The 27109-nt window shown below is 35.8% G+C and overlaps 4 protein-coding genes across 17 annotated transcripts in view; all 4 read left to right on the plus strand.

Moving 5' to 3' along the window:
* The window catches only part of plekha6 (pleckstrin homology domain containing, family A member 6), an 80231-nt gene extending 77925 nt beyond the window's left edge, over positions 1 to 2306 (plus strand). For all 12 annotated transcript variants that reach the window (XM_053652500.1, XM_053652502.1, XM_053652496.1 and 9 more), the window contains one exon: positions 1190 to 2306. The gene's annotated coding sequence lies outside the window, so the exon portion shown is untranslated. The remainder of the gene's footprint in view (positions 1 to 1189) is intronic.
* A 7758-nt stretch (positions 2307 to 10064) lies between these two features.
* On the plus strand, positions 10065 to 15961 carry golt1a (golgi transport 1A). Of its 3 annotated transcripts, XR_008388897.1 has the most exons (6): positions 10065 to 10198; positions 10593 to 10684; positions 14256 to 14434; positions 14733 to 14858; positions 15511 to 15574; positions 15669 to 15961. XR_008388897.1 is itself a non-coding variant. In XM_053653364.1 (5 exons), the coding sequence occupies exons 1-5, from the start codon at positions 10174 to 10176 to the stop codon at positions 15705 to 15707; spliced, it is 399 nt and encodes a 132-aa protein (XP_053509339.1). In that variant the 5' UTR covers positions 10065 to 10173; the 3' UTR covers positions 15708 to 15961. The 3 variants fall into 3 exon arrangements, 1 of the variants encoding a protein (XP_053509339.1); XR_008388896.1 differs by having other exon boundaries at positions 14733 to 15574; XM_053653364.1 differs by lacking the exon at positions 14733 to 14858.
* Positions 15962 to 16012: 51 nt separating this feature from the next.
* Positions 16013 to 20602, plus strand: kiss1 (KiSS-1 metastasis suppressor). The gene is made up of 3 exons (XM_053653365.1): positions 16013 to 16484; positions 17580 to 17702; positions 19644 to 20602. Exons 2-3 carry the CDS (start codon positions 17627 to 17629, stop codon positions 19880 to 19882), a joined length of 315 nt encoding a protein of 104 aa, XP_053509340.1. The 5' UTR covers positions 16013 to 16484; positions 17580 to 17626; the 3' UTR covers positions 19883 to 20602.
* Positions 20603 to 20608: 6 nt separating this feature from the next.
* Positions 20609 to 25836, plus strand: LOC128625209 (uncharacterized). The gene is made up of 6 exons (XM_053653362.1): positions 20609 to 20877; positions 21090 to 21111; positions 21333 to 21430; positions 22420 to 22542; positions 22629 to 22681; positions 23192 to 25836. The coding sequence occupies exons 1-6, from the start codon at positions 20844 to 20846 to the stop codon at positions 23528 to 23530; spliced, it is 669 nt and encodes a 222-aa protein (XP_053509337.1). The 5' UTR covers positions 20609 to 20843; the 3' UTR covers positions 23531 to 25836.
* Positions 25837 to 27109: the final 1273 nt, after the last annotated feature.

Genomic DNA, 27109 nt, shown 5'->3' on the forward strand with positions numbered 1-27109 from the left:
CTTACATATCACAGATGCACCTGCATATTTGAGTGAAAACAAGGCACAGGACTAATTCAGATAGCTGTGAACTTATTTTCCATGTAAAGGATGTAAAGGTTGTGAACTCACAACTTTCCAATCAGTAGCCTAAAGCCTTAAGCCTGAGCCACCACTTCACTTTTAAATGTACTTAGGAAGGCATGTCCTTTTAAACAAATCAAGACACACTCACCAGCCACATTAATAAGAACACCTGTACACCTGCACATTCATGCAATTATCCAATTATGTAGCTGCAGATACAAGTCAGAAGATTTCATTAAAGCTTATATCAAACATCATAATGGGGGACAACGTGATCTCAGCGACTTTGATCGTGGCATGGTTGTTGATGTCAGATACACTGGTTTGAGTATTTCAGAAACTGCTGTTCTCAGATTTTCACACACCGAAGTCTCTAGAGTTTACACAGAATGGTGTGCAAAAAACCCCTCTAGTTTTGCAGATGGAAACATCAATGTGCTCTTCTGCTGCAGATGCTTTTCTGCTCACCATAGCTGTAAAGAGCTTTGAGTTACCGTATTCTTCTTTTCAGTTGGAACGAGTCTCGCCATTCTCCTCTGTCATCTCTCATCAACAAAGCATGGCTGCTATGGCACCGCTGCTCACTGGATCTTTTCACACCATTTAGTATAATATAACAGTATCTAGAGACTGTTGTGTGTGTGAAAATCCCAGGAGATCAGCATTTTCTGAAATACTCAAACCAGCCCATCTCGCACTAACCATTATGCCACAGTCAATGAAATCACATTTGTTTCCCAACTGGATGTTTTTGTACATTAACTGAATCTCTTGACGTGTATCTGTATGATTTTATGCACTGCACCGCTGTCACATGATTGGCTGATTTGATAATTGCATGAAAGCGCGGTAATAAATAAAGTGAACAATGAATGTATACTGTAGTTACTACAATCACAAACAAACTGATAAATTGTGTCAAAAAGGGAGATTGCAGACATTTTTCCTATGAATAAAATTATTGGGTAATGGTCAGGGAGATTCTGCTGCCTCTCAGGAGGTTTTTCTTTGCTATGCTATGGCAACATTTATGTGAATAACTCAAACTAAGTGTTTTTGTATAATGCTAAGTTTCTGATTGTCATTCTCAGTGTAATTTCTTCTTTTCCTGAACTATTTTTAGCTCAAGCGCTGGCTGCTGTCAAGTTCGATGGTGAACCCTTCTGAGAACGGCAAACAAAAGACACGTGAAAAATCACTTATATTGTCCCATCTCCCCCAAACTGTGTATTTATCTCAGTTACTGACACAATAGGAGGAGGAAATACTACAAAACGTTTGGAAGTTGGAGATTCGAGGGTGTAATTTCAGAGCTGCGGTACAGAGGTCCTTACGAGGATGCAGTAACATCTTCAGAGTGGGCTTCTCTAGTGCTCAGTCATATGCTTCTCTCTCTCTCTCTCATTTAAGCCCTTCCATGTAGGACCTAATGGCAGAACTGTCTGATGGAAACAGCAAATATTGTAACATAATGAAAGCTGCAAACTAGCCAGAAAGTGAGATTTGTTTACATAAAGCTATCTACTCTGTAATGACTGCGTTGAGCGTTATACTAATCCTGAACAAACTGGCCAGACACAAGTGAAGACACAAGTACGTCAGGAACAGAGTGACGTCCGAGGAACAGAGACGAATAACAAGATACAGTGTTACAGTAGAAAAAGTGATGGTCCGAGAGGGACAGAAGACAGATACAGCGTCATAGCAAGTGGACCAAGGAAGCCCAGGAATACAGACAGGAAGTAGCAGGACCCAGAGCAACGACAAGAGGGAGTTGACCAAATTAGCACATCGGTACTTGACCACAGAGAGACTGCGGACTAACTTTATAAAAGTTTAGCGTCTAGATCCGCGTTTCAGGCTGCGAGCACTTGCCACAACAGACTCATCAGTGACCATAGACTGATGTAACATTGTGTCTACAGTGAAAAGGGACCCCAAGCAGAAGACAGATAAAATACAGTCAGAAGAGAGCATCTCAGTGTGAAGCACTTGCATGGGCAATTCTTTCCTCATTCCCTTCATTCCCACTTTTCAAAGGAGATCAAGACTCACTGTGACTGCATAAATCCTCTTTTTCTTTACTTTATGCTAAATAATAGGGCTTGATGGGAACGCTGGATCCCAGTCACCAACAGTCCGGTATCTTAGAGTTCTGTTTGCACCACAGGTTCCTTATGTATCGATAAACACAGCATATACAGTATATCTATATACAGTGAATATATATATATATATATATATATATATATATATATATATATTAATTTAATTTGTAATCAAAGCCATGTGGATCTTTATAATGCTTAATTTCTAGTATTTTAGTTACCAAACTTGGTACCTAAAACGTCTGTGTGTGGGTAAAATGATTATAATTAATTACAATTAGTAGGCTATAGAGTTACTGTTGAAAAGTGCCCTTAGAACTGTAAGTCTGCTAGTTAAACAGTGTGTGTTGTAGGGGGGAGGGGCAACAGCTTGCATCTCAACGTGTAAAACGTGTGAAATTACAGCCCATAAAGCCCCTGTGAATATGGGGCCCCGTAGTGTAACACTGTGCCATTGGGTATTTCGTTTGTCTTTTCGTGCTTAGGCAAACATATCCGTTGTGTAAATATGGATCCTGTTTGATGGCGAATTAAAGAGTATTTTTGTATCACTGACGAAAACTGACGAGGAGAAAAAAAGCAGCTAGATTATAGTGCATCGCAAAGTGATGAATGATTTGCCAAACTGTTTTGTGTTTTGGTACTTAAGCATAAGACATCATAAGAAACAATGAAACCAGACACAATGTAGTCATTAGGTCATCAGCTGTTTGTTTTTTTTCTTTGTTTTTTTTTTTTGTTTTTTTTTTTATAAAGTAAGATAAGTCACGGCTAGTGTTAAATCCAAGATTTGCATTTTGAGTGCACATGATTTCATGGAGATTTTCTCTTTCTCTTACTCCTTTGAGCTCATTAGCACATGCAGCACATAACGGCATCACCTGATAGCAGGAACAGAGATAAACATGATTAATGACCCAGAATTGGATCATCAGTTTCACAAAGGAAAAAAAAGTCCAAAAAGCAGATGATCTATTTTTATTATTTTAAAGAAAGGGACAAATAATGTCATCCAAATGCAGTACGTATTTTTCTAAGCACATGGATATTTAATGAATTAGATGAAGTCTGCTCAGCTACATTTCTAACAGAGAATTAAGAGTGCTTTGCATTTTTCATGGCAGGTTCAAGGCTGGCATATCTTTATTTTGTTACTCTAAAGCATTGCTTTGGACGCCTTAGTTAAAGATAATTTTTAAGAACTTTATTTTTTATGTAACAGGATGAAACGTGTCGGGAATCACAAAAACAGCCAGAGAGGAGGTATCTAATATTTGAATTCAAAATGTAGCAAATAAGGCTGAAAAGGACTAAACATTGGTCTCTGTACATATTTTCAAACCAAATATAATCTGCCTAACAGTTACTGTTGCTACTTTGAGTAAAATACAGAAAAAAAAATGCTTGAACTATGCAAATCCATACAGTCAATATGCTTGCTTTAGAAATGCCCTCATGCAATAAAGTGAATGTATTTAAAACTGATTGTGTGTTTGTACATATTTTTTGTGTGCATTGCAAATTTGCCTTTAAAAAAAAAAAATTATATATAGCTGAGAGATGTTTCCTTTGTTGTTTGATTGAGAATATAAATTTATTTGACTAAATAACTAAGGCTCACTTGGTTTTGTTTTGCCAGTAGCAAAGGATAAATAATCTGCAGTGATATCTGCTCATATTTCATTATGTTTTTAAATCTCTCATGGATAAATGATTTTAAAATGTATCCAGATTGTTTAGATGTTTCTATTACTGAAAAATTACATCATACAAAAAAAAATTGATCATTACAATTTGAAAAAACATACACCGATCAGCCATAACATTAAAATCACCTGCCTAATATTGTGTAGGTCCCCTTTCTGCCGCCAAAACAGCTCTGACCCATTGAGGCATGGATCCAAAAGATCTCTGAAGTGTGCTCTGGTATTTGGCATGAAGACATTAGCAGCAGATCCTTTAAGTCTTGTAAGTTATGAGGCGGGGCCTTCATGGATCGGACTTGTTTATCCAGCACATCCCACAGATGCTCAATTGGATTGAGATCTGGGGAATTTGGAGGCCAAGTCAACACCTTTGCCATGTTCCTCAAACCATTCCTGAACAATTTTTGCAGTATGGCATGGAGCATTATCCTGCTGAAAGAGGCCACTGCCATTAGGGAATACCGTTGCCATTAAGGGGTGTACTTAGTCTGCAAAAATGTTTCGGTAGGTGGTACATGTCAAAGTAACATCCACATGAATGTCAGGACCCGAGGTTTCCCAGCAGAACATTGCCCAGAACATCACACTTCCTCCACCGGCTTGCCTTCTTCCCATAGTGCATCCTGGTGCCATCTCTTCCCCACAAGACCTACCATTTTGGAGATGCTCTGACCCAGTCGTCTAGCCATCACAATTTGGCCCTTTGTCAAAGTCGCTCAGATCCTTGCACTTCCAACACATCAACTTTGAGAACTGAATGTTCACTTGCTACCTAATATATCTTCCCCCCCTTGACAGGTGCCACTGTAATAAGATAATAAATGTTACTCATTTCACCTCTCGGTGGTTTAATGTTATGGCTGTTTGTTGTAGAGCAGTATTTTATATATAGTATATTACACAGTGTAATTAGACTGTTGCATGTTGCAGCTATTATAGTAGATTTTTTAAAATCTTTCATTTTAAAAATACTTTTTATCAATGTTAAGGTGTTTATTAGTGTGTGGCACAAAAATATGCTTTTTTGATTTTGTGTAGAAAGTTTGTAAAGATTGTTATGGTAAAAAAAAATAAAAAAAAATAAAATAAAAGGCAAATAGTCTAGAGAGCAATGGAAATCAGAATAATAATTTATCTTCCATTAAAGTAATGATCTCGAGTGCTTTGGAGGTTATTTGCATCTTATATTTTTCTTAAAAACAACCTTTAATTGACTGTCCATAAGTGTGGACATTGGGTTTTAGGGTGAAAGGGTTAGGGTGCTTTCTGCATTTAGCCTTAGCAGCAGATATTGTGTACTGTACACTGATGTACACTAGGTGGCGCTTTTAGAGTATATAAGTGAGTCTGTGCTCTTTTGCAGTTGAATGAACTGCAAAACAGAGAACTGTCTCATAATACTTCTCTCTGTATATTCTATGTTTTAAAAATGTGTAACATATCTGCCTGGTTAAATTTTACACATGTGCCAATATTCTTGTGGCAGATTTAAATAAGCTTTTCCACTAATAACAGGCAAAGTTGCTAAATGAACACTGTGTTTCTGTCTGAGAACTTTTTAATAACAAATATAGATTGACATTTAGAAGGGCGGGGGGCATGGTGGCTTACTCATTAACACGTTTGCCTCACACCTCTGGGGTTGAGGTTTCGATCACCGCCTCCACCCCGTGTGCACAGAGTTTGCATATTCTCCATGCTTCAGGGGGTTTCCTCTGGGTACTCCGGTTTCCTCCCCCAGTCCAAAGACATACATCGCAGACTGATGAGTGATTGTGCCCTGCGATGGGTTGGCACCCCATCCATGGTGTTCCCCGCCTTGTGCCCCGAGTCCCCTGGGATATGCTCCAGGCTCCCCCGCAACCCTATGTAGGATAGGTGGTACAGAGAATGGATGGATGGATGGATGGACAGAAGGGTGACAAGTTAAAGAAAAAAACAACCTAAAGTGTCTTAGTAGTGTGTTGGGCAACCACAAGCTGCAGGAACAATTTAAGTGTGCCTTATATGAACAAAAACTGTGCCTTGGCATCAATTCTATAAGTCTCTGTAACTGTAATGGGGACATGAACACCACTCTTCCAATGCATATTTCCTCATCAACTGGTATTATGATAATGGTGGTAGAAAGCAGTCTAACATGACACTCCAAAATCTCCCATAGAGGATTAATTGGGTTAAGTTCTGGCAACTATGAAGGCCATAGTATGTTATTTACATCATTTTAATTTTCATCAACCACTCACTGAGCACTCGTGCACTTTCATGGGGTTGCACCTGTAACAGAACAATGATGAAACAGTGAAGCATCTGCACTGCAGTATATTAATATAGATCATACAGTATAACGTGTGTCAACTTATGGGAGATATTACACCAAAAACATTACACTGATGCAAACCAATCCCCCAACTACTGTAAAAAACAATTCCCTGGTCCCATAGTTAAACAAAAACAAATATCTAATCCTACAAATATTGAAATATCATCAGGATTGCATATGAAATGCAGGTGGTGTGGCTAAGATTCATCACTCCACAGACTTCCATTTACAAATGTAGACGTTTGCTGGACATTTGGTTTCTGTCAGCTCAGGATAATATTACATCAGGTTAAAATCATCCCAACTGAGATAATATAGAAATGGCAGCAGAGTTGTGAATATATGAGGATATATTGATTAGTATACTTAGTTCTAATAATTTAATAAATGATGCTTGCCTTTATATATATATATATATATATATATATATATATATATATATATATATATATATATATATATATATATAAACATAAATTAGCTTATTTCAGCTATGGAATGACTGCCGGGTGGGTGGGATGTATAATAGTCTATAGTTTATGAATAGAGGCTGATATTTACATTTATTCATTTAGCAGACAAATGAGGAAATATAAGTGAAGCGATACATCAAGCTGAGAACAATAAATGTAGTGCTACCATGCAAGATTTTTAATTGAGTGCACAGAGTAGTAGAGGTGTAAGAGCCAGTGTAACTCCCCCAAGTTAGGGGTTAGTTAGATATACATCAATGTAATGGTCATTATAATTTGTACAGCTTATTTGTATAATATTGAAGTAAGTGCAAATTAAATCAATAAAGAGCAGTTGTGTATAAGTCATCAGTGTGTTTTGTCTCGATTTCAATGCAAATAAAATCGATTTTTTGAATACAGTTTTCTTTGCACTTTTAATATTAGCTACAGCATTACTTCTGATTGAGATACAAAAGGGAAACAACAACAAAAAAAATCTAATTTAATACAACAGCTTGAGTGAAAAGTAGAATCTTTGAAATATTCACATGAAATTGAGTTTCTTAGTATTTGGTATGTTTTGCTTTAATGGCAGGGCGATGGATTGGCACCCTGTCCAGGGTGTACCCTGCCTTGTGCCTGATGCTTCCTGGGATAGGCTCCAGGTTCGCCGTGACCATGAAAAGGATTAAGCGGTATAGAAGATGGATGGATGGATGGCAGTGTGCACTCGCTGGCATGGACTCCACAAGTTTGTGCAAAACCTTATGATCCATCTTAGTTCAAATCCATCTGAGTTTCATCTGAACACATGTTTCAATAGAAGATAATATGCATGAGGAAAATCTGGCCTTTTGTACAAAGCAGTTAACATGGTTATAGTTAAATAAACTAAAACCATCTCTAAACTAAAACCAATTTTAAATACATTTAACAAAAAAACAAGATTTTCAATTCAGACTTTTTTGGACCCCACTGTGTGTATATATATATATATATATATATATATATATATATATATATATATATATATATAGGCTGCCACATAAATATTGTCACACACTGCTAATAATTGTATAAGATGCTATGAGTGTTATTTTGAGCCTAACTATAAGGGGACTCATTTTATATCAATACAACTTTAAACATAGAGACATAATCATAAAGCTCTCTTAAGTAGTATAATATGGCCTTTGGTGATGTTCAGATGTTGCATTTTGAAACTTGACAAAACTTCATGATCACATAAACTGTGCAATTTTGAAACAGTTCCATATGGGGGAGTTTCTTTTTTCTGTGAGGCTAACTGTTTAATCGGAAAATGTGAATCATTGCATGCAATATTTTGCTATGTAATCACTTTTGCCCATTCTATTGAAGAGTGCCAACAGTTATGGGGTTGACTGTAAATGGTAAATGGCTAAAAACCACAGCATGAGCCCAAAACCATCAACTGTGTTCAAGCTCAGCAAAAGCTTTCTGTAAATTAGTTGTTTCTATCATTTTTTTTTTTTTTTTTTTTTTACTATTTGGTTTTGTTACTCACAAAGCAGTTTTGTCCTTATTAATTAGGTGCAATGCATCATGCTGAGAAGTTTCCATGAAAAGCCTCAGGAAAAGAACCAAACTCTTGACAAATGATACTTGTGGTGACATTTAACCAGGAGCTTTTTGGTGCTCTGAGTGTTTACAGAGCGCTGTGGTCCTAAGATTGTGCTCTTCCCAAAACACTTAATTGCATTACAATCTTTTTTTGGACACTTTCAGGAAGCTAGCTTTTATCAGCAAATTATCAGTAGGCTATTAGCAAGAGTAATAAAAGCTTTAATGTTAATAGAAGTGCAGGATAATCCCTTTGGCACAATTTCACAAATTGAAATGTAACAATCAACAGAGAATACAGTCTCATCCTAAACTATTGGAATGTCAAAGCCAATTCAGTTGTTTTTTTGCTGTAGACTGAAGACATTTGGGTTTGAGATTAAAAGGTGAATATGAGATAAGAGTTTATAATTTCAGCTTTTATTTCATGGTATTTATTTGTAGATGTGTTAACTGACTTAGCATATTTTGTATCAGACCACCCAATTTGTAGGCGAGTCAAAATACTGGAACATCTGACTGACACTTGTTTCTTGTTACCCAGGTGTGTCCTGTTTAATTGATTGTTTAAACAATAAATAGCTCTGAACATATACTCTTGGTTTTAGCCTTCAGTTTCACCTGTGAAGACTGCATTTGTCGTTGAACAGGATAAGCCTACATGAAGATCGGAGAGATTTCTATGGGAGAAAAGCAAGCCATTTTGAAGCTGAGAAAAGAGGGAAAAGCAATCAGAGGCACTGCACAAACACTGGGCATAGCCAATACAACAATTTGGACTGTCCTGAAAAAGAAAGAAACCACTGGTGTACTGAGCAACAGACACTGAATAAGTCGGCCAAGGAAAACACCAACAGCTGATGAAACATGAAACAGAAACATTGAGACAGAGCTGAAGAAAAATCCAAAAACAACAGTCAGGACAGGGGTAAAGGTATCACAATCCACCATTAGAAGAAGACTTGAGGGCAGAAATATAGAGGCCATACCACAAGATGCAAACCACTCATAAGCAGTAAGAATCAGAAAGCTAGAGTGAAATTCACAAAGAAATATAGAGATGAGCCATAAAAGTTCTGGAACCAAGATTAACCTCTACCAAAGTGATGGAAAGCCAAAAGTATGGAGAAAGAAAAGATCTGCTCATGATCCAAAACATACAAGCTTACCTGAGAAACATGGTGGAGGTAGTGTCATGGCTTGGGCTTGCACGGCTGCTTCTAGAACGGGCTTACTAATCTTTATACCTTTACTATCTCTTCACTTCCTGAAGAGCAGACTGAAAGGAGAAACCCATTGAAACAAACAACAACTGAAAAAGGCTGCAGTGAAAGCCTGGAAAAGCATCACAAAAGAAAAAAATGTCAGTGATTTGCAGGTTTGATGCAGTTATTGCAAGCAAGGGATATGCAACAAAATATTAAGTGTTATTTACTTTCACTTACTTCAAGAATTGTCTGTTCCTGTACTTTTGCTTACCTAAGAATTGGCTGGTCTAATACAAAAGCTATGTCTTATGTTGTTTAACACATCTAACTGTAAATACCAGGAAATAAAAGCTGAAAACCTAAACTCTCGTCTCATATCCCTCTTTTGATCTCAAACACAAAAGTCTTTGGTGTATAGCACAGAAAAATGAATTGGCCTTGCCGTTCCAATAGTTTCAGAGGTGACTGCATGTGACTGTGTTGTGCTACAGTGTATTAACTACAGTAGTTGACATTAGCGGCATTGACATTCATTTGTCTCATTCCTTTGCGTTTCATTATTCTTCTTGGCCTAGTTAATGTTTACTACATATTGTCTGACATCAGAGTTCAAAGGTCAGACTGACATGAGAGACACATGTAAGGGGCAATGAGAAGCTGAAGAAGTGAGCAAATAAATCAAGAAAGTGAAGAGTGGAAAGCATCATGGTTGCGATCTCAGAGTTTCAGAGTGAGTGCCATTTATTAAGCTAATAATTTTAGGAGAGTGTGTACACTGTGTGTGTAATGTGCTTGGTGTGAAAGTAGAAGTAAATACGTACTATCCAATTTAGCTGAAGTAGCAGTTCAGTAGTTCAGCAGTGAGGTAAAGTTCTCTTTATTCTATAATACGGCAATTTGAACACAATTACTTTCAAATGAGGTGAACAAGTTCATGCAAATCAGATCTACTTTTATTTTCAAGGTCTTTGTATTTCAGTAAACCACTGATATTAATCACAACTCTACCATGACACACTTTCTTTACTTCTGTAGAAAACAAAATATTGGAGGAATACTAAAACATAAAAATGTGTTTAATTTGGAATATTGTTTTGTTTCCCTGTTTTGTTACATTGCTGTAGAGATTGGTGTGGGTTTGTCAGGCTTCGGCATTTTCTTCCTTGTGTTTGGAGTGTTGCTGTACTTTGACTCTGTCTTGTTGGCATTTGGTAACGTAAGTACTTTTTTTCATCTGAACCTCAAACTAAACACTCCTGTTGTTCCATGGAAGCAAGTCACAAGGTTACACATAATGTGTGAGGTTTAAAGTGAATAATTTCCCCCTATTATTTGTATAGGGGAATAATAATAAAAATTAAAGTATGTGCATCTATGTGAGAATATGCTGGTATGACAATATACTTTGATATGGAAATTTAAAGTAAATATACAGTTAATAATATAAACCATATGCAAAAAACATACCTGTATATGATTGTATGTGCCAAATTTGACCATAGGTGTGAATGAGGGTTTTAATGTGTGTGTGCGTAGTGTCCAAGCCACACCTACTGTAGTGTTTGCAGGATAGACTCCAAATCCACTGCCACCCTGAGCAGGATAAAGTGCTTACTGAACATGAATGAATGAATGAATGAATGAATGAATGAATTGTTTACAATCCAAATGAAGCACATAAATCTCTGACCAGTGAGTGGGATTTTAAAAAACAGTCTATACATACCTCTAATGCAAATAAATTAAACACGAAGAATTAAACCACAATTAGCATAAAGGTGAAGCAAGGGTCCTAATCAATAGTAGTAGTACACGGGGCTTTAAAACATATATCCTCTATTATTTTACATATTTTTCTATAAGTGCTTACAGTGTGAAGTACTGAGCAGCTATTATGATGTATTGTGAACTGTGATATTGGGTTGCATCACCCTGTGAATGTTAAAACAAAAGGACTAAGAATAGACAAAGCTGAAAAACTTTTTGCTAGCAATCTTAATGCTGTCTAGAGTCTAAAGTTGTCTTGATCCTCAAGATTAACAGTAAGTTTGCCTAAAGGACATCCCTGCATTCCAGCCTGAACATAACATTTCTAAACTGATAACAAAATGGAAAAACAGTCAATTTGATGCCATTTACATTTGCTGTCTGTAGGCGTTTTCACAGGCTCAAAGTAATTGGACAATTGACTGATAAGCAGTTACGTGGTCAGGTGTGGCCAGTTTCCTCATTATTTCATGACAAATTAAGGAAATAAAAGGTCTGGAGTTGATTCAAAGTGTTGCATTTGCATTTGGTAGCTGTTTATGGGAACTTTCAATATGCGGCCCAAAGAAGTGCAAGTGCAAGTGAAGGACATGATCATTAGGCTGAAAAACAAAACAAACCTATCAGAGAGATAACAGAAACTGTAGGAGTTGCTAAATCAACAACTTGACACATCCTTAAAAGAAGGAATACATTGGTGAGCTCAGCAACACCAAAAAAGCCTGGAAGACCACAGAAAACAAGCAAAGTTTACAAATGCAGAATTTTTTCCGTGTTGAAGAAAAACCCCTTCACAACATCTAGTCAAATCAGGAACACTCTGGAGAAGGTAGGTGTACTATTATCATCAAAGTCTACAATCAAGACATGCCTCCATGAATGTAAAAAAGACAGTTTACCTCAAGATGCAAACCACTGGTAACACTGAAGAACAGAAAGGCCAGATTTACTTTGCTTAAAAAATAAATAAATAAATAGATAAATAAAAAGCCTGACCAGTTCTAATGGAAGATTAAGTACCAGAATGATGGAAAGTGAAGAGTATGGAGAGGGGATGGAAGGGCTCATGATCCAAAGCATCAAGTCCAAGTCACTATTGTGTCTAACTATAATACACAAGTAACTAAGTCACTTGTGTTAATTTATAATGTGACTGCTGATATAAGTAGCAGGATGAATTCTGAAGCATATAGAGCAGAGATGAGGAACCTTTTCAGTTGACATCGCTCATCTGAATTTTGCCAAAACACACCATGGTGATAGTCAAACCTTTTGGGAGAATGTTCTGTTGATTGATGAGTCGAAAGTGTTAAGTCACTCTGGATAAGGCAAGTGGCTCTGGATAAGGATGTCTGCCAAATGCCATTAAAAGTGGAACTGTTTGGAAGACAGGGGTCCCATTACATCTGGTGTGAACCAAATACCGAATTCCACAAAAAGAACATCATGCCTGTGGTCAAACATGGTGGTGGAAGTGTGATGGTGTGGGGATGCTTTGCTGCTTCAGGGCCTGTGCAACTTCCAATAATTGAGGGAAACATTAATTCTGCTCTCTACCAGAAAATTCTAAAGGAGAATGTCTGGTTTTCTATCCATAAGTTGAAACTCAAGCACAACTGGATTATGCAGCAAGAATGTGATCCAAAGCATAAGAGTAAGTCCACCTCTGAATGGCTCAAAAAAAGTTAAAGTAAAGTTTTTTAGTGGCCTAGTCAAAGTGATTTATGAATTAGACCAGGAAATGAATGCTCCATTCCACATTACCTCTCTGCTCAACATTATCCAATGAAATTTGAGCTTGTTGAGCCACATCATGAATGGTTAGTGTTTACATGACAAATGGGCATCGATTATTAATTATGTAATATTTTAAAATATGTAATATGTAGATTTTTAATTGAATTGACACACTATATTTTGTGATTCATGATTGTTTTTATTTATATTTTCCCCACTCTCAAGTCATAGACAATCACTGAAAGAGCCATACCTCTCAGTAATGTGGAGCAGAGAGTTAGTGAGAGACAGTAAGTTAGTAAGCGACACTGAATAAAAAATATAATTTTTAGCTGTAACAGAGATTTCAAATGAATCCTTCTTTCCAGAACAATTACAAAAGGTTGTGTTTCTGTTTCTAGATAAATATTGTTCATTTCTGATTTTAATTGTCATGCCTCAAAACAGTTCAGAACCTTTGTCAGCTGAACAAAGTGCTATGATGTTTCACTATATTGATAAAATACACTGTAGTTAAAACCGTTCAGGGCTTTAAACATCATGTACATGACTTTATTGTCAAAGCGTAAAATATTAGACAGCCAGAGTAGCTTGAATAGGACTGGGATAACTAGCCAAAGCTTCCTTAAAGAGGTAGCAGGGCAGCTAGACATCAATACTTTACAATAGTCCGATAGAGACATTATGAAAGAATACATTATTTATTCAGAATCATGTTGGTTTACCATATTTCTTAGTTTGTCAATGTCTCAGAGATGTTACTTATATGGGAATCAAATGATATACCAACATACTGTATATGGTTACACCAAGTTTGGCAGTACCCAGTGTCACTGGTTCTGTATTGTTCAAATATAGAAGAGGGAAGTTTCTCTTCATTCACACTTTATCATTGTTACGCGGTCTTTGATTTTGTGTAGCTGTGCTGCTGAATCTGAATGAACTGACATATAATTGTGTGCTATTAGCTTGCAATTGAGATCTTTGAAAATGATGTCTAAGGTGATAGAGATAAAGGGAGAATAATAGTCTGAATTGTACTTTTATAAGAATTTCTACATTTTTACTAACAAACTAGTATCATTCTAAACCAGACAAGAACGTGTCTAACCGAACCACCTTTTCAAGCATTTCTTTTAAAATATCATGGTCAAAATTATTCATGGTCAATAGTACACTCAAGTCCAACAGCACAAAAATGGAAACCTATCCACAATCTGTGGCAAGTGCTATGCCACTGAGTACACAAACAATAATTTTTCTTGCTATTCCACTTTTCTCAGATCTTGTTCCTAACTGGTCTGGCCTTCATCATTGGCCTGAGGAGAACGGCTCACTTCTTTTTCCAGAGGCAAAAGCTTAGAGCCTCCTCCTTTTTCCTGGGTGGTGTGGCTTTAGTGGTGCTCCGATGGCCACGCATAGGCATGCTCGTGGAGAGTTATGGCTTTGTGCTTCTGTTTAAGTGAGTAACATTTGGTTGGCTTATACATTATGACAGCATTTACATTTATCAAAATGTCTGATTTTAAACATGATATAAAGGATATGAAATCTACAGTGGTAATTGATTAGTACTGTGGTCTTTTTGTTGGGAAGTTATTACTGTACATGATCAGACAAATCTAAATATAAAGTAGGGGTTTAAGGCAATAACATGATCTCTATGTGCTATCTGTTTAGTGCTCTAAATATCTCTATCTGTATTTAAACATGAAGTGGGTGTGGCCTCTCAGTTGATGTTTGTTTATTTATTTATTTAGGAATCCTATCACGAAGCCCCTGAAGATAAATAGAAATGACAGCACTATCAGCATGGTGTGCTGGCTCTGACAATTCCTCAGCCTCAGCTACATCACTCGAGTTCATAATTGCTGTCAACTAGACATGTGCGCAGGACTTTTTAATTAATCCCACTCACTCTGTTATTATTTTTGTTTGTACCTGCCTATGATATTTTCTAATAAATTTAGTTAGGTTGTTATTACCAAAATATAACCAAATGAGTAATTTAAGCCTAATCTAAACACAACCCTGACCAGGCATGAATGTTGAATGATACTAAGGATGAATCAGTGAATGCTGTATGTGGTCTTTGTTTGTCAAGTGAAGTCCTGCGAGTTTATATCTAACCGTTCACGTGCGCTCACATGAAAGTGAAAACCTCCCCAGCCCATGTAGCACGTTTTGTTGTGTTTCATGGGATCCCAGTCCCAGTACAAACTCTAGTCTCAATCACATGCTCTGTGAACCTTTCTGACAAACTTTCTAATGAAATAAATTAAAAACGTATCTGCATTTGTATCCATTTAGAACACATTCAGTTGCATGCCTAGTCTATAACAGCAGAGTAAACTGTTTTTTTTTTTACCCCAGTTAACTCTTTTTAGTAACCATCTATAATCATCAATTATATGATGTCAGCAAACGTTGTCATGCTGATGTCAGCTGACATTTATCAATTTTGCTAAAGACATGCCACCCGTACTCCCTTATTGTAAAGATATAGACAGTTATGAATAATATTCTGTCATTTTCCAGGTCGTTCTTCCCAATGGCTTTTGGATTTCTTGGAACAGTTTTGAATATGCCATTCCTCACTACAGTAAGAAGGATATGAGTTAATATTATTCAGCACTTACACAGTGAAAGGTGAATTTGATGACAGTAGTAATGTTTTTTCTTACTCTCTTATTTAGCTATTTAATTACTCAGGAAGCAGCTCCTCTATGGTGTAAGAGTTCTCACGAAGATGACGGCACAGTGAAGCACGTGAATACCAAGATACAAGTGTAGATCAAGTACTGTGGTGTGTGATGGATTTTGGGGAACAGAAGACTATAAAACATATCCATGAAGCACACCATGAACTCACTGATCAGCCAAGTGTGAACTGCATGTTGCTGTTTTTTTTGTCTGTATGGAATGTATACTATTTTAAGAATATTTTAATTTGTGTATTATTTTGAATAAACCCAGTGTTACTTTTAAACTCTGCTCTTTATCTTTTAATGATTTGGAGGAATTCCTATATTGCATCTCTATTGTACAGTTAATTAACTATGAATGTTGCCAAGATGATGCGTTTCATTTCCTTTTCTAAATAAGGTTAAAATGCACAGAGTTTCTAAAACTCGTTGACCCGGTCAAGTTCTTCATCTCCATTTTAGAAGCGCATTTGTGCAGCGTGAACGCTGTGTTCTCTTTTTCTTTTGTTTGTCAAATCTATATTTTAAAATCTCATCTAATTTAATTTAGATGTAGATGGCAAATTCCATAAAGATGCTTCATAATTCCAGTGAATTGTTGGCCAGGAGCTATCGAGAGACGCAGACAGATCAGAGGGAAAAGACAGAGGGAATGTTACTGGGGTCTCACCAACGGCCGGCTAGGAAATTCATGACGTAGGATCGTTTGGAGTATAAAAAGGGTTTGGGAGAGTAACACAGGGGGTTCACTGTGTATTACAGAGTGCCATATTTACTGCACATCCAGATCTGAAGAAGTACGTACAGGTATGTAATTTACTATTTTGCTAAAATAAATCTGTGTGTAATGGCATTCTTAAAGAATCAATTATGTGTGTGTGTGTGTGTGTGGGTGTGTGGGTGGGTGGGTGGGTGGTGGTTTTTTAAGTGGGTGCAGTTACTTACGTTTTGTGTTTGCAGCTGCTTATTTCAGGTAAAGTTTAACTAAATTAGTAAAGAAGCAAAAAGTAGTTTGGAGTGGTTAAAGAAGATTCATTTACTCCATTATCACCTGCGCTTCAGTATTGTTATGATCTGCATGAACGTACTGATTGTACCGAGTACTGACTGCTAAGATGTTATTATTTCTCAAAAGTATTATTTGTATTTTTATAACAAATAAGTCATAAGAAAATATGGAGGTTAATAATACAGAATGTTATATTAATCACATTCCAGTTTAAAACTCCCTTAACATAATCATATAATCACGGCTCCAGTATCAAGTTTAACCTTTCAGCTTCAGATCACGGCAGGAAAAGGTGACATCATATTGTCTTTGATGGTGTTTACTGTTTTTGAAGTGTGCGTGCGTGCGTGTGTGTGTGTGTGTGTGTGTGTGTGTATGTGTGTGTGTGTGTCTGTGTGTGTGTGCACGTACATGTCTTTATATCTTGGTGGGGACCAAATGTGCCTACTAGGATGGGAATATTTAATATTTGACAGTTTTTAAATGTAGCTGGTCCCCACAAGTTTTTGTTTGTTTGTTTATTTATTTATTTATTACTTCTTTTTTAACTTTCTGGTCACTGAGGGTAAGGTTAGGTGCAGCGTACCATTAATTAGCTGCATTAATAATTATTTCGGAAGATAGTAAGACAAATGCATGTGTGTGTGTGTGTGTGTGTGTGTGAGAGAGAGAGAGAGAGAGAGAGAGAGAGAAAGAAATCTGCCAGGAAACTATCAGCAAAGAAGGGTACACACACTGCGTCAATATAAATCCACGCTTATCTAATTGCCTCAGATCACAGTAGGAGATATCATATATCCTCAGTGTAAAACATTACACATTAGATTTAAGCTTTGACATTTGTGGATGGCTGCTTAATGTTTTCCCATTGTGATTATTGTATTTTCTTACAGACGCCCCGCATAGATTTCCCTTCAGTAAACTGAGAACGATACTAGAAATGGTCCTGCTTGCAATGATACTCCTGTTATCAGTTACACTTGGAGAGACTAATCCCACAAGGGAGTATACTGAAGGTATTACACAACAAACACATTTTTTATTCATGATAAGTAATGTGTAGACATCTCTAAAGCTGTACCCTTCCATTACAATCTATCTCGACATAACATGATATACTGTAGTGTAAGAAGAAGAAGCAAAACAGTTTAAAAAAAAAAAAAAGATTTATGAATCCTTTGAGCATTACATTAATGCAACTTTGTGCAGTAGCAGACACAGTATATGATCACAGAATAAACTACAGTTCAGAGATCCTCCGCCTAAGCTGCTAAAATAAACCTGTGGTTTTCACACTTCTAGATAAAGCACTCCTATTGGCCGTGGTGCAACCTAGCAAAGGCAAATGATTTAAAAGAAACATGACTAAATCATCACTTTATAAATAAAAACAGGATCATGGATGAAAACATTTATACATGAACAAGACGATAGAACATGTCAAACTGTTTTTTCTGTGCAGCAGTTTGATAATCGGAGGAAATAGCCCATATTGACACTGGGGCGTGCAGGAAATTAAACTGCATGCACATCATTCAGTTGTGAATGATGTACAGTAAACTAAAGCAGCACCTCAGCAAGGTTAAGTTTAATGTGATTTGCCACTAAAATGGTGATGAGAAGGTCACCATTTATTCTTAGATTCAATTCTGCTTTTGTAAATCACGTTGAATTTAGCAGCTGCAAAATGCTGAATCTCTTTAAGAACCATTTCGAAGAAAAAAACAAGCAGCTACACAGTCCTTTTATGTTATGGGTGATAAAAGATGCAAATATCTAGTACACCAAATTTGCTGAGATTGAGCTCAGACATTCAACAATTTATCTTTAACAATTTAAATAAGGAAAGAGTAACTGAAACACCAGACCGTGGCAAAGAGCTCATTTAATCCTTAACTCTCTAATAATATAATGCCTTCACAAGAGGAAGAGCATAAAAGATTTGTAATTCGTAATTTGTAAATTGGTAGCCTTCATACAATCATATGAGCTTAAACTGTACTTTCCTGAGCACTTTCAAGTTCTTGTATTCAGATTAAGTTTAAAACATATAATTTAATTTAATCCAAAGCAGGTGTAGGACAAGTATGTGTATAGTATATAAAACAGTATATAATACTAATCTCTACATGTATGTATATTTTTATGTGCACTATTATATTCGCTCACTGACCACTTTATTAGAAATACCTGTACACCGGCTCATTCATGCATTAATCCAATCAGCTAATCATGTCGCATCAGTGCAATACATACAGGACAAAAAAAAATATTGCATGATCTTTTTCCAACATAAAGTAGTCCTGTTTCTGTGAGTCTGTGCCCACTGTAACCTCAGATTCCTGTTCTTGTCCAACACGAGTGTAACCCAATGTGGTCTTCTCCTCTTGTAGCCCATCAGCCTGAACGTTCGAAGTGTGGTGAATTCTGAGATGCTTTTCTGCTCACTACAGTTGTAAAGAGTGCTTATTTAAGTTACTGTAGCCTTCCTGTAAACTCAAACTAATCTAGGTTAATGTCCTTTAACCTCTCTCATTAACAAGAAGTTTCCACCCACAGAACTGACTCTCACTGGGTGTTTTCTGTTCTTTACTCCATTCTGTATAAACTAGAAATTGCTGTGTGTGAAAATCCCAGGAGATCAGCAATTTCTGAAATATTCAAACCAGCCCATCTGGTACCACCAAACATGCCAAATTCCCCGAGATCACAGTTTCCTTATTCTGATGTTTTATAGTGACCTGTATCTGCGTGACTGCCAGATTGGACAATTGCTTGAATAAACTTATACGCAGGTGTTCCTAATAAAGTGGTCAGTGAGTGTACATACTCAATATAATTATAAAACACTAAATGTATTAAAATATACTATATATTTTAAGGATATGTCTTAAACTGTAGCGTCCCTGATATCTGAAAAGTTTCGTACACATATGTCACTTCTGCTTTTTCTGTAGATGCTGAGGAGCAAGTGCTCAAAGTTTTGCAGAGAATCGCTGCACGACCCACACCTGAATCTCTGGCATCCAAACTCTCATCTCACCTCCCCATGGACATGTCCAACCCATGGCTAAGTGCACGAATTCCCAGCAGTTCATGGTGGTGGCACCCTGAAAAACCTCATCCTGAAACCAAGAGGAGGCAGAATCTTGCATCATATAATCTTAATTCATTCGGCCTTCGTTATGGGAAGTGAGATCAGGCCATGGCTACAGAATGGATTCTGCTTACAACTATTAAGCAGTTATGATTATTGTCATTTTCTGATGCATTTTTTATTATATTTGGCTTGACAATATACCACTTTGTCTGCTTTGTCTATTTTGACAGCAACACGTAGTTGGGAGTAGTGAATAAGGATGACTGGCACCAGTCTTATAAAATCTTCTATTCGCATCAAATAAACTTTATAATCTTTGATAAAATTTCATGTGTGCATTTTTATTGTTTCATTTACTACACATGTTCTACACAACACAAAATGTATTTTCCAATACAGTTCCACTGGCATAATTCCTGGCATGATGACAAAACTTGTTTATTTGTCCTGTAATTCTTAGACGAAATGCTTTGTCATTTCTAGAACAGTGCATATAATACTCATGTTCAAGGCAAATAAGGTTATTCATTCATTCATTCATCTTCAGTAACCACTTTATCCTGGCAGAGTCACAGTGGAGCTCAAGCCTATTCGGGGAACACTGGAACATGCTGGATGGGACACCAGTTCTTCTCAGGCACCATGCACACACATTCACACACTCATTCACACATAAAATTTGTTGTAATGTTTTTTGGGTGTTGGGAGGAAACCAGGGAACCCAGACATATATGGGGAGAACATGCACAAAAACTCAACACAAACAATTATGTTAAAATGTTTAAACATTCATCATATTTCAATATTTTATATATATATACATATATAATATATATATATAGTGTGTGTGTGTGTCTGTGTGTGTGTGCGTGAGAAAGCATGTGACTGATGAGAGCATTCAGGAGGGAGGAAGCCCTCCACTATTAAACTGCCAGAATACCTCGCACAAGTTTCCACTGACCTGAATTGCGCATCTATAACCATGCCAAAGCAAATACAGTTTTAAAAGAGATAATTAAAAGAGAGTGTTGCTTGGAAAATTTCTGAAGCCAGCAGGATGAGTAATGGCACCAATAGCACAGCAGCACAAGGTAATGATAAAACACATTTGCTGTTTATATTTCTACTTCTATTTGTTAGTCTAAAAATAACTGAATATATATATATATATATATATATATATATATATATATATATATATATATATATATATATCACTTTGCCTATTGTTTTATGTATTTGTAATGGTAAATGCATGTTATTTTCTACCATGTCATTTTAACACTGTCTGACTTCAATTTAGGCAAAAATGGGGACATTTTTAGGTAAGCAAACTAATGGCTGAAGTTTAATAAATCATTAATGAACAGTAGCTATTTAAGTAAAGAGCATTATGAGTTAAAGTTTCATGATAATTATCATTAATATATTTAATTACTAATGATTATTAATCTTATTAATCTTATTCTTAATTTGTTTTTCAACAAGTGATTATGGAGTGTATGCTAAACACTTTGTGTGGTTTTGGGTTTTTGTTTAATTTCAGCACAGTGCTGTTACTGTATTGTGTTATTTTGCTTCTTACCATCATAACCTTTCTTCTACTGATCATATTGCTCAAAAAGTACTGCAAAATGTGCAAAGGTGAGTGAAAAACAAAATTCTGACTTTTCTTGCTTTTTGCAACATTATAATACTGAGATTAATTAAGAAATACATTATCCCTTGCATACGGTTTGAATAAACTTGACACATTAGGAAACACATCTAATTATCACATATAAATAAATATTAACCTGAAACTCATCTAGCCTTTCTAATATATACACAGTGAGTTCTAAAAGTCTGGGATTGTACTGAAAACCACATTTAAAATAAATAAATTAACAGAAATAAACAGAAAGCTTTAGAATCTAAAAAACATTATAACAGAAAGGAAGAGTGGCGTAATAAAAATGCATGGGACGGGGGAGGATTAACGGTGTTGAAACTATATTGGCTAAAAATTGTATTGGCAAAAAAAACTTCTTGTTTGGGATTTTCGTACATTTATAAATGTTCATTAATGTTCATGAACCCGCTGATTGATAACTAAGTGATTCTTATCCCTTTCACTGAAGCACTGGAAAGCAAGATTTGATTATTTAATTATTTAAACAAAATTCTATTAAGTTGATAGTGATAATATAATTTGTATTGAAAAAAATTTATTAATTTAAAATAGAATGCAAAATAGAAGCATTTTCTTTAGTCGTCTCAGGCTCCTGGACCCCACGGTATATTTTTTTTGCACTTGTATTATTTGTGACGTGTGGATTAAGTGTGGTACTTAAAGACACTTTTAAACAAATAATTTGTATTAGTGTAGACGTTATTATAATATAGAGCCTAATTGTTGAGATAAAGAGTTATTACATTTAATATGTATTGATAGGCTAATTTTAGATGCAAAATAGATTTAGGGTGTTAAAAAATTTATTTAGCGAGAATGGTAGGGCTGACTCATGAAATACACAATGCATATGGGACAGTAACTCTATAAACAGTATGTAAGTATACTTTTTAAATATATGAAAATATAATGAAGTCAAATCTAATAAAAAGCTGATGATTGAAACTCTGCTTCTCTTCAGATTCCAGGCCTGACTCAAACATTGAAGGAGGCACTTTTCGCATGAGTGATCTCAAATGTAACTCAGACCTTGATAATCCTAATAACGACATCATCAGTCAATCAAACAACTTACAAAACTATAGTAAGGACAATTCAACAGATTTTTTATAAATCTATCCAGATTAACTGATTCTGCTACACTTAACCACGCTTTATTTTGTCTTAAAGCTGCATGCGATGATGATTCATCCTCTACTAGCTCCGAGAGCTTGTGTCATTCAGTTAGTATATTTATTTCACTTTTATTGATTTAAAAAAAATTTCTCAATTACAAGTTAAATTACATATAATTAGTCACACACTGGAAAAATATTTGATCTTAGCAAGTGAAAATATCTTGAATATGGTCAATTATATCTCATAGTCCTTGTTATAAAATTGCTATCAATTAAATATATTATTTAGCCTATTTTTAAATGCTTTTACACATTTCAAGCTTTATATTTTCTTATTCAACTGACAGATAATTTAGAATTAAATGCTTAAAATTAGAAAAATTATCTGTCAACAGAACAAGATTATTTCTTGAAATTAATAAAAATGTCTAGGAATAGGTTTAATAATCATATGCTTGGATTACTGTAATCTTATAATAGGAAATACTACATACTACATACATTTGACTATATTCAAGATACTTTCTTATTTTGGTCAGTTTCTGCAATGCACTATAAATATACAAATATAAAATCACCAGCTGTATATCATGTATGCCCACATTTCTCTTTCAGTATGGAGATAAACACAATGACAATAACCAGCAATATATGAGTTTGAAAACCACCCTTCAAAGTGCAGATTATGAAAATATTCCTGAAGGAAAATCCACCAGCGCACTAGATTATGAAAATAAGAAGGCAAAGAAAAACCGAGACTATGTAAATGTAGAAGAACAACAGAATATGCCTTTAACTAAGGGCAGAAGAAGCAAAACTGACAGGCATCAAGAAGACCAGGATGAGAGTCAAACCAGCAGTGAGAGCAGCAGCGACGAGAGCGACGACCAGTCTATAAATTACAGCATGGTTGTCTTTAAAGAAGCCACAAATACAGTCAAAAGAGAGCACTGAAGCTGCTTTTCTGCTTCAGGATATTTTTAATAATATTTCATTTGCTTTTTATTTTGTTTACTGCATTCTGTCAGTGGTGCAGTCAATAATCATATACTAGCTCAATCATGACTTAACAACATGCTCTAAAATGACTGCTTTTATTTTCAGTGCTGGTTTCATTTGTCAGGTGCTTTTGAATGTGAGGTATAATGTGCATTTTCACCATATATGGTAAAAGAGACCTAATTTTAGGTACAAGACCTGCATTATGTTTTTGATCTGATAAATGTAGTCTGTGGTACTGATTGTAATCATAATATCCTGTAAAGCAGGAACCACCGCGTGCAGCTAAGCAGGGTGGCAAGATGAAAGGCTTATTTTCAGTTTCTGTATTTCTGTGTGCTAGTAATTAGTCTATTTCATATACTTTGAGTTTTTTCTATGCAAACATTACAGTTTTATTCAGTCAAGCTTGTTATTGTTATAAAATGCTGAACTTGTACTTATACGTTTTTTTTATTATTGTGTTATTGTACCAGTTTAGTTTCAGTTATTTTTAGGGTAGTGTATTGGAGTATTCATCTATAAGTACAATTGGATTTCTTTGGATTTTTGATTTGAGGATTAATCTTTTATTGTCACAGGTCTTATGTTTAATTTCTAATCTCTGGAAAACACCTATTTTTTTTCATACTGAATTCTACATACAAAAAATACAAAAAATATCTTCCAATATTTTTATTTTTATATTTTATATATATTGTTTTATTTTATAATAGTTATATGGAATTTTATTCACATTAATTACTAATTTAGTTTTGTTTCACAATTGGCATAAAGTTTGTGGCCCTGCGATGGGTTGTCACCCCGTCCAGGGTGTCCCCCCTGAGTTCCCTGGGATAGGCTCCAGGCTCACTTGTGACCTGGGTAAGCGATATGGAAAATGGATAGATGGATAGATGAATAAAAAAATGTTTGTTCTACATTATTGTATTAGTAAGAAGAAAAAATGTTTGGATTTGCAAATATATATATAAATTATAACTGTATATTAGTAAATAACACAATATGTTAAATAATAGACAACTTTTCAGACAAACAGACACTTTGAACCAAGTGTGTTTTTTTGTACAGAATGGGAGTACAGAATGTGTCAGAGCAGTATGAGAAAAAAGGGGGCTCTATCATCCTATTATCATGTTGTGTTGCTTTCTGTAGTGGTTTGATTTTTTTTTTTTCATCGCAGAAGACCACATGTTAGCGTAGGAGGCCAGAGAGTTACTGCTGCTAGATAATTAAGTGCTCTTTGTTTTTTTAAAAGAAATGTACTAGTTTATATATTTTAAGTATTTTGTTGTTTAGTTTGACCATTTGTTGTACATGTTTTACATTAACCTGTGACTCTGAGATTCTAATGTACAGTCATGTCAAAAAATAAGTACACTCCATCTAAATTGTTGGCTTTTTGGACATATTTGGACAAGCAAACTTTTCATCATTTTTGAAACAGTGCCTATTAATAAAGTTTATATACTTGAACAAAACCACAAGGAAAATTAACTTTTTCAATCCTTTATTCAACAGAAATATCAATTCTACTTTGGAATAGTAAGTACACCCTTGGCCTCAGAAGTTTGTATTGCCCCCTTTAGCAGAAATAACTTCTTGTAGGCATTTTGCATAACTGTCCACCAGGCTTGCTGGAATTTTTGACCATTCTCTCAATGCAATATTCTTTCAGTTGCAAGGTGTTTGAGGGTTTTCTTGCATGTACTGCCCATTTCAAATCCCCTCACAACATTTAATTGGCATTCAAAGCTGAGTTTTGCCTAGGCCATTCCATAACCCTCTGAGTCATTCCTTGGTGGATTTGTTAGTGTGTTAGGATCATTATCCTGTTGGAAGGTCCACTTTTGGACAGATGGCCTCACATTATCTTCAAGCATTCTTTGATGTGATGCAGAATTCATAGTTGAATCAATGAATGCAAGCTGTTTAGTCCCTGAGGCAGCAAAGCAATGCCAAACCAGAACATTTCATGGCATGAGGCGCTTCTACTGAAGAGCTGTCTTTGCTCACCGCCAAACATGTCTGCCGTCACTGTGGCCAAACAACTCTATCTTTGAGTCGTCTGTCCAGAGCACATTATTCCAAAAGGCATAGTCATTGCCTATATGCTCAGTGGCAAACTGTAGTCTTGCAAAGGCTTTTTCCTGGCACGCCTTCCATGTAGGTCAAATTTCTGCAATCTCTTTATGATTGTAGACGCATGCACTTTGACACCAACAGTTGCAAGACTTACTTGCATATTCTGTGATGAAATTTTGGGATTTTGGGGGTCTTCTTTTTGCATCAGACGGTCTGCTCTTGAGCTGAATTAACTGTGACGGCCAGTCCTGGACAAATTGACAGGTGTTTGAAATCTGCGCCATTTGTAGATTATTTTCCCTACAGTGGAATGATGTTTTTCAAATAATTTGCAGATATATTTTTTTAAATATCAAACTACTTCAACAGCAAGTGTAAATGACTCTGTCTCTCAAAGCCATATATATTCAGCAAAAAAGAAACATCCCTTTTTAAGGATACTGTATTTTAAAGAAAATTTTGTAAAATCCAAATAAGCTTTACAGATCTTTATTAGAAAGGGTTTAAACAACATTTTTTATGCTTGTTCAATAAACATAAACAATTATTTCACATACTCCTATGGAACCGTCCTCAAGACACTAACAGTTTACAGGTGATAGGCAATTAAGGTCACATTTACAATAACTTAGGACACTAAAGAGACCTTTCTACTGACTCTGAAAAACACCAGAAGAAAGATGACTAGGGTGCCTGCGCACCCACATGACCATGCCATAGGCCTGCTGCAGGGAGGCATGAGGACTGCAGATGTGGCCAGAACAATAAACTGTAATGTCTGTAATGTAAGACGCCTAAGACAGTGCTACAGGGAGACAGGAAAGACAGCTGATTGTCCTTGCAGTGGAAAATTACTTGTACTCATGTGTCCCCACAGATGTGATCGAGAACTTACAAATGCCTTGTTGGAAGAGTGAGGTAACATCTCACAGCAAGAACTGACAAATTCCATGCAGTCCATGAGGATGAGATGCGCTGTAGTACTTAAAGCAACTGGTGGCCACCAGATACTGACTGGTCCTTTTGATATTGACCCCCCCCCCCCCTCCCGCCTTTGTTCATGGACTCATTATTCCATTCTGTTTGTCACATGTATCTGAAACTTGTTCAGTTTGTGTCAGTTGAATCTTCTTATGTTAATTTAAATATTTACACATGTTAAGAAATTTGCTGGAAAGAAAAGCAGTTGAATGTGAGAGGACGTTTTTTTTTTTTTTTTTTTTTTTTTGCTAAGTATATAAGAACAAAACCCCTCCCAATACATTGTGGCATATGGTTTATAACTGGCAAACATGACACCTTTAAGGAAATTTATGTATTTTACTTTACATAAAGAATAACAATAAATAGAGGGATTTGGTGGCCATGTATTCAACAAAATTTGCATATTACATACATTGCAGATTTCAATAAATCTAACCAGAGACCATTTTTTGCTACAAATATAAA

The sequence above is a fragment of the Ictalurus furcatus genome, chromosome 21, assembly GCF_023375685.1.
Source record: "Ictalurus furcatus strain D&B chromosome 21, Billie_1.0, whole genome shotgun sequence".
Classification (NCBI taxonomy): Eukaryota; Metazoa; Chordata; class Actinopteri; order Siluriformes; family Ictaluridae; genus Ictalurus; species Ictalurus furcatus.

Excerpts from the sequence above, each read along its gene's own strand:
- golt1a (XM_053653364.1), top strand. The coding sequence starts at position 10,174 with ATGGTTGCGATCTCAGAGTTTCAGA. Across the intron at positions 14,435-15,510 it reads GGCTTTGTGCTTCTGTTTAA|GTCGTTCTTCCCAATGGCTT; the intron begins GTGAGTAACATT and ends GTCATTTTCCAG. Across the intron at positions 15,575-15,668 it reads ATATGCCATTCCTCACTACA|CTATTTAATTACTCAGGAAG; the intron begins GTAAGAAGGATA and ends TCTCTTATTTAG.
- kiss1 (XM_053653365.1), top strand. The coding sequence starts at position 17,627 with ATGGTCCTGCTTGCAATGATACTCCTGTTATCAGTTACACTTGGAGAG. Across the intron at positions 17,703-19,643 it reads CACAAGGGAGTATACTGAAG|ATGCTGAGGAGCAAGTGCTC; the intron begins GTATTACACAAC and ends CTTTTTCTGTAG.
- LOC128625209 (XM_053653362.1), top strand. The coding sequence starts at position 20,844 with ATGAGTAATGGCACCAATAGCACAGCAGCACAAG. Across the intron at positions 21,112-21,332 it reads AAAAATGGGGACATTTTTAG|CACAGTGCTGTTACTGTATT; the intron begins GTAAGCAAACTA and ends GTTTAATTTCAG. Across the intron at positions 22,543-22,628 it reads AAACAACTTACAAAACTATA|CTGCATGCGATGATGATTCA; the intron begins GTAAGGACAATT and ends TTTGTCTTAAAG.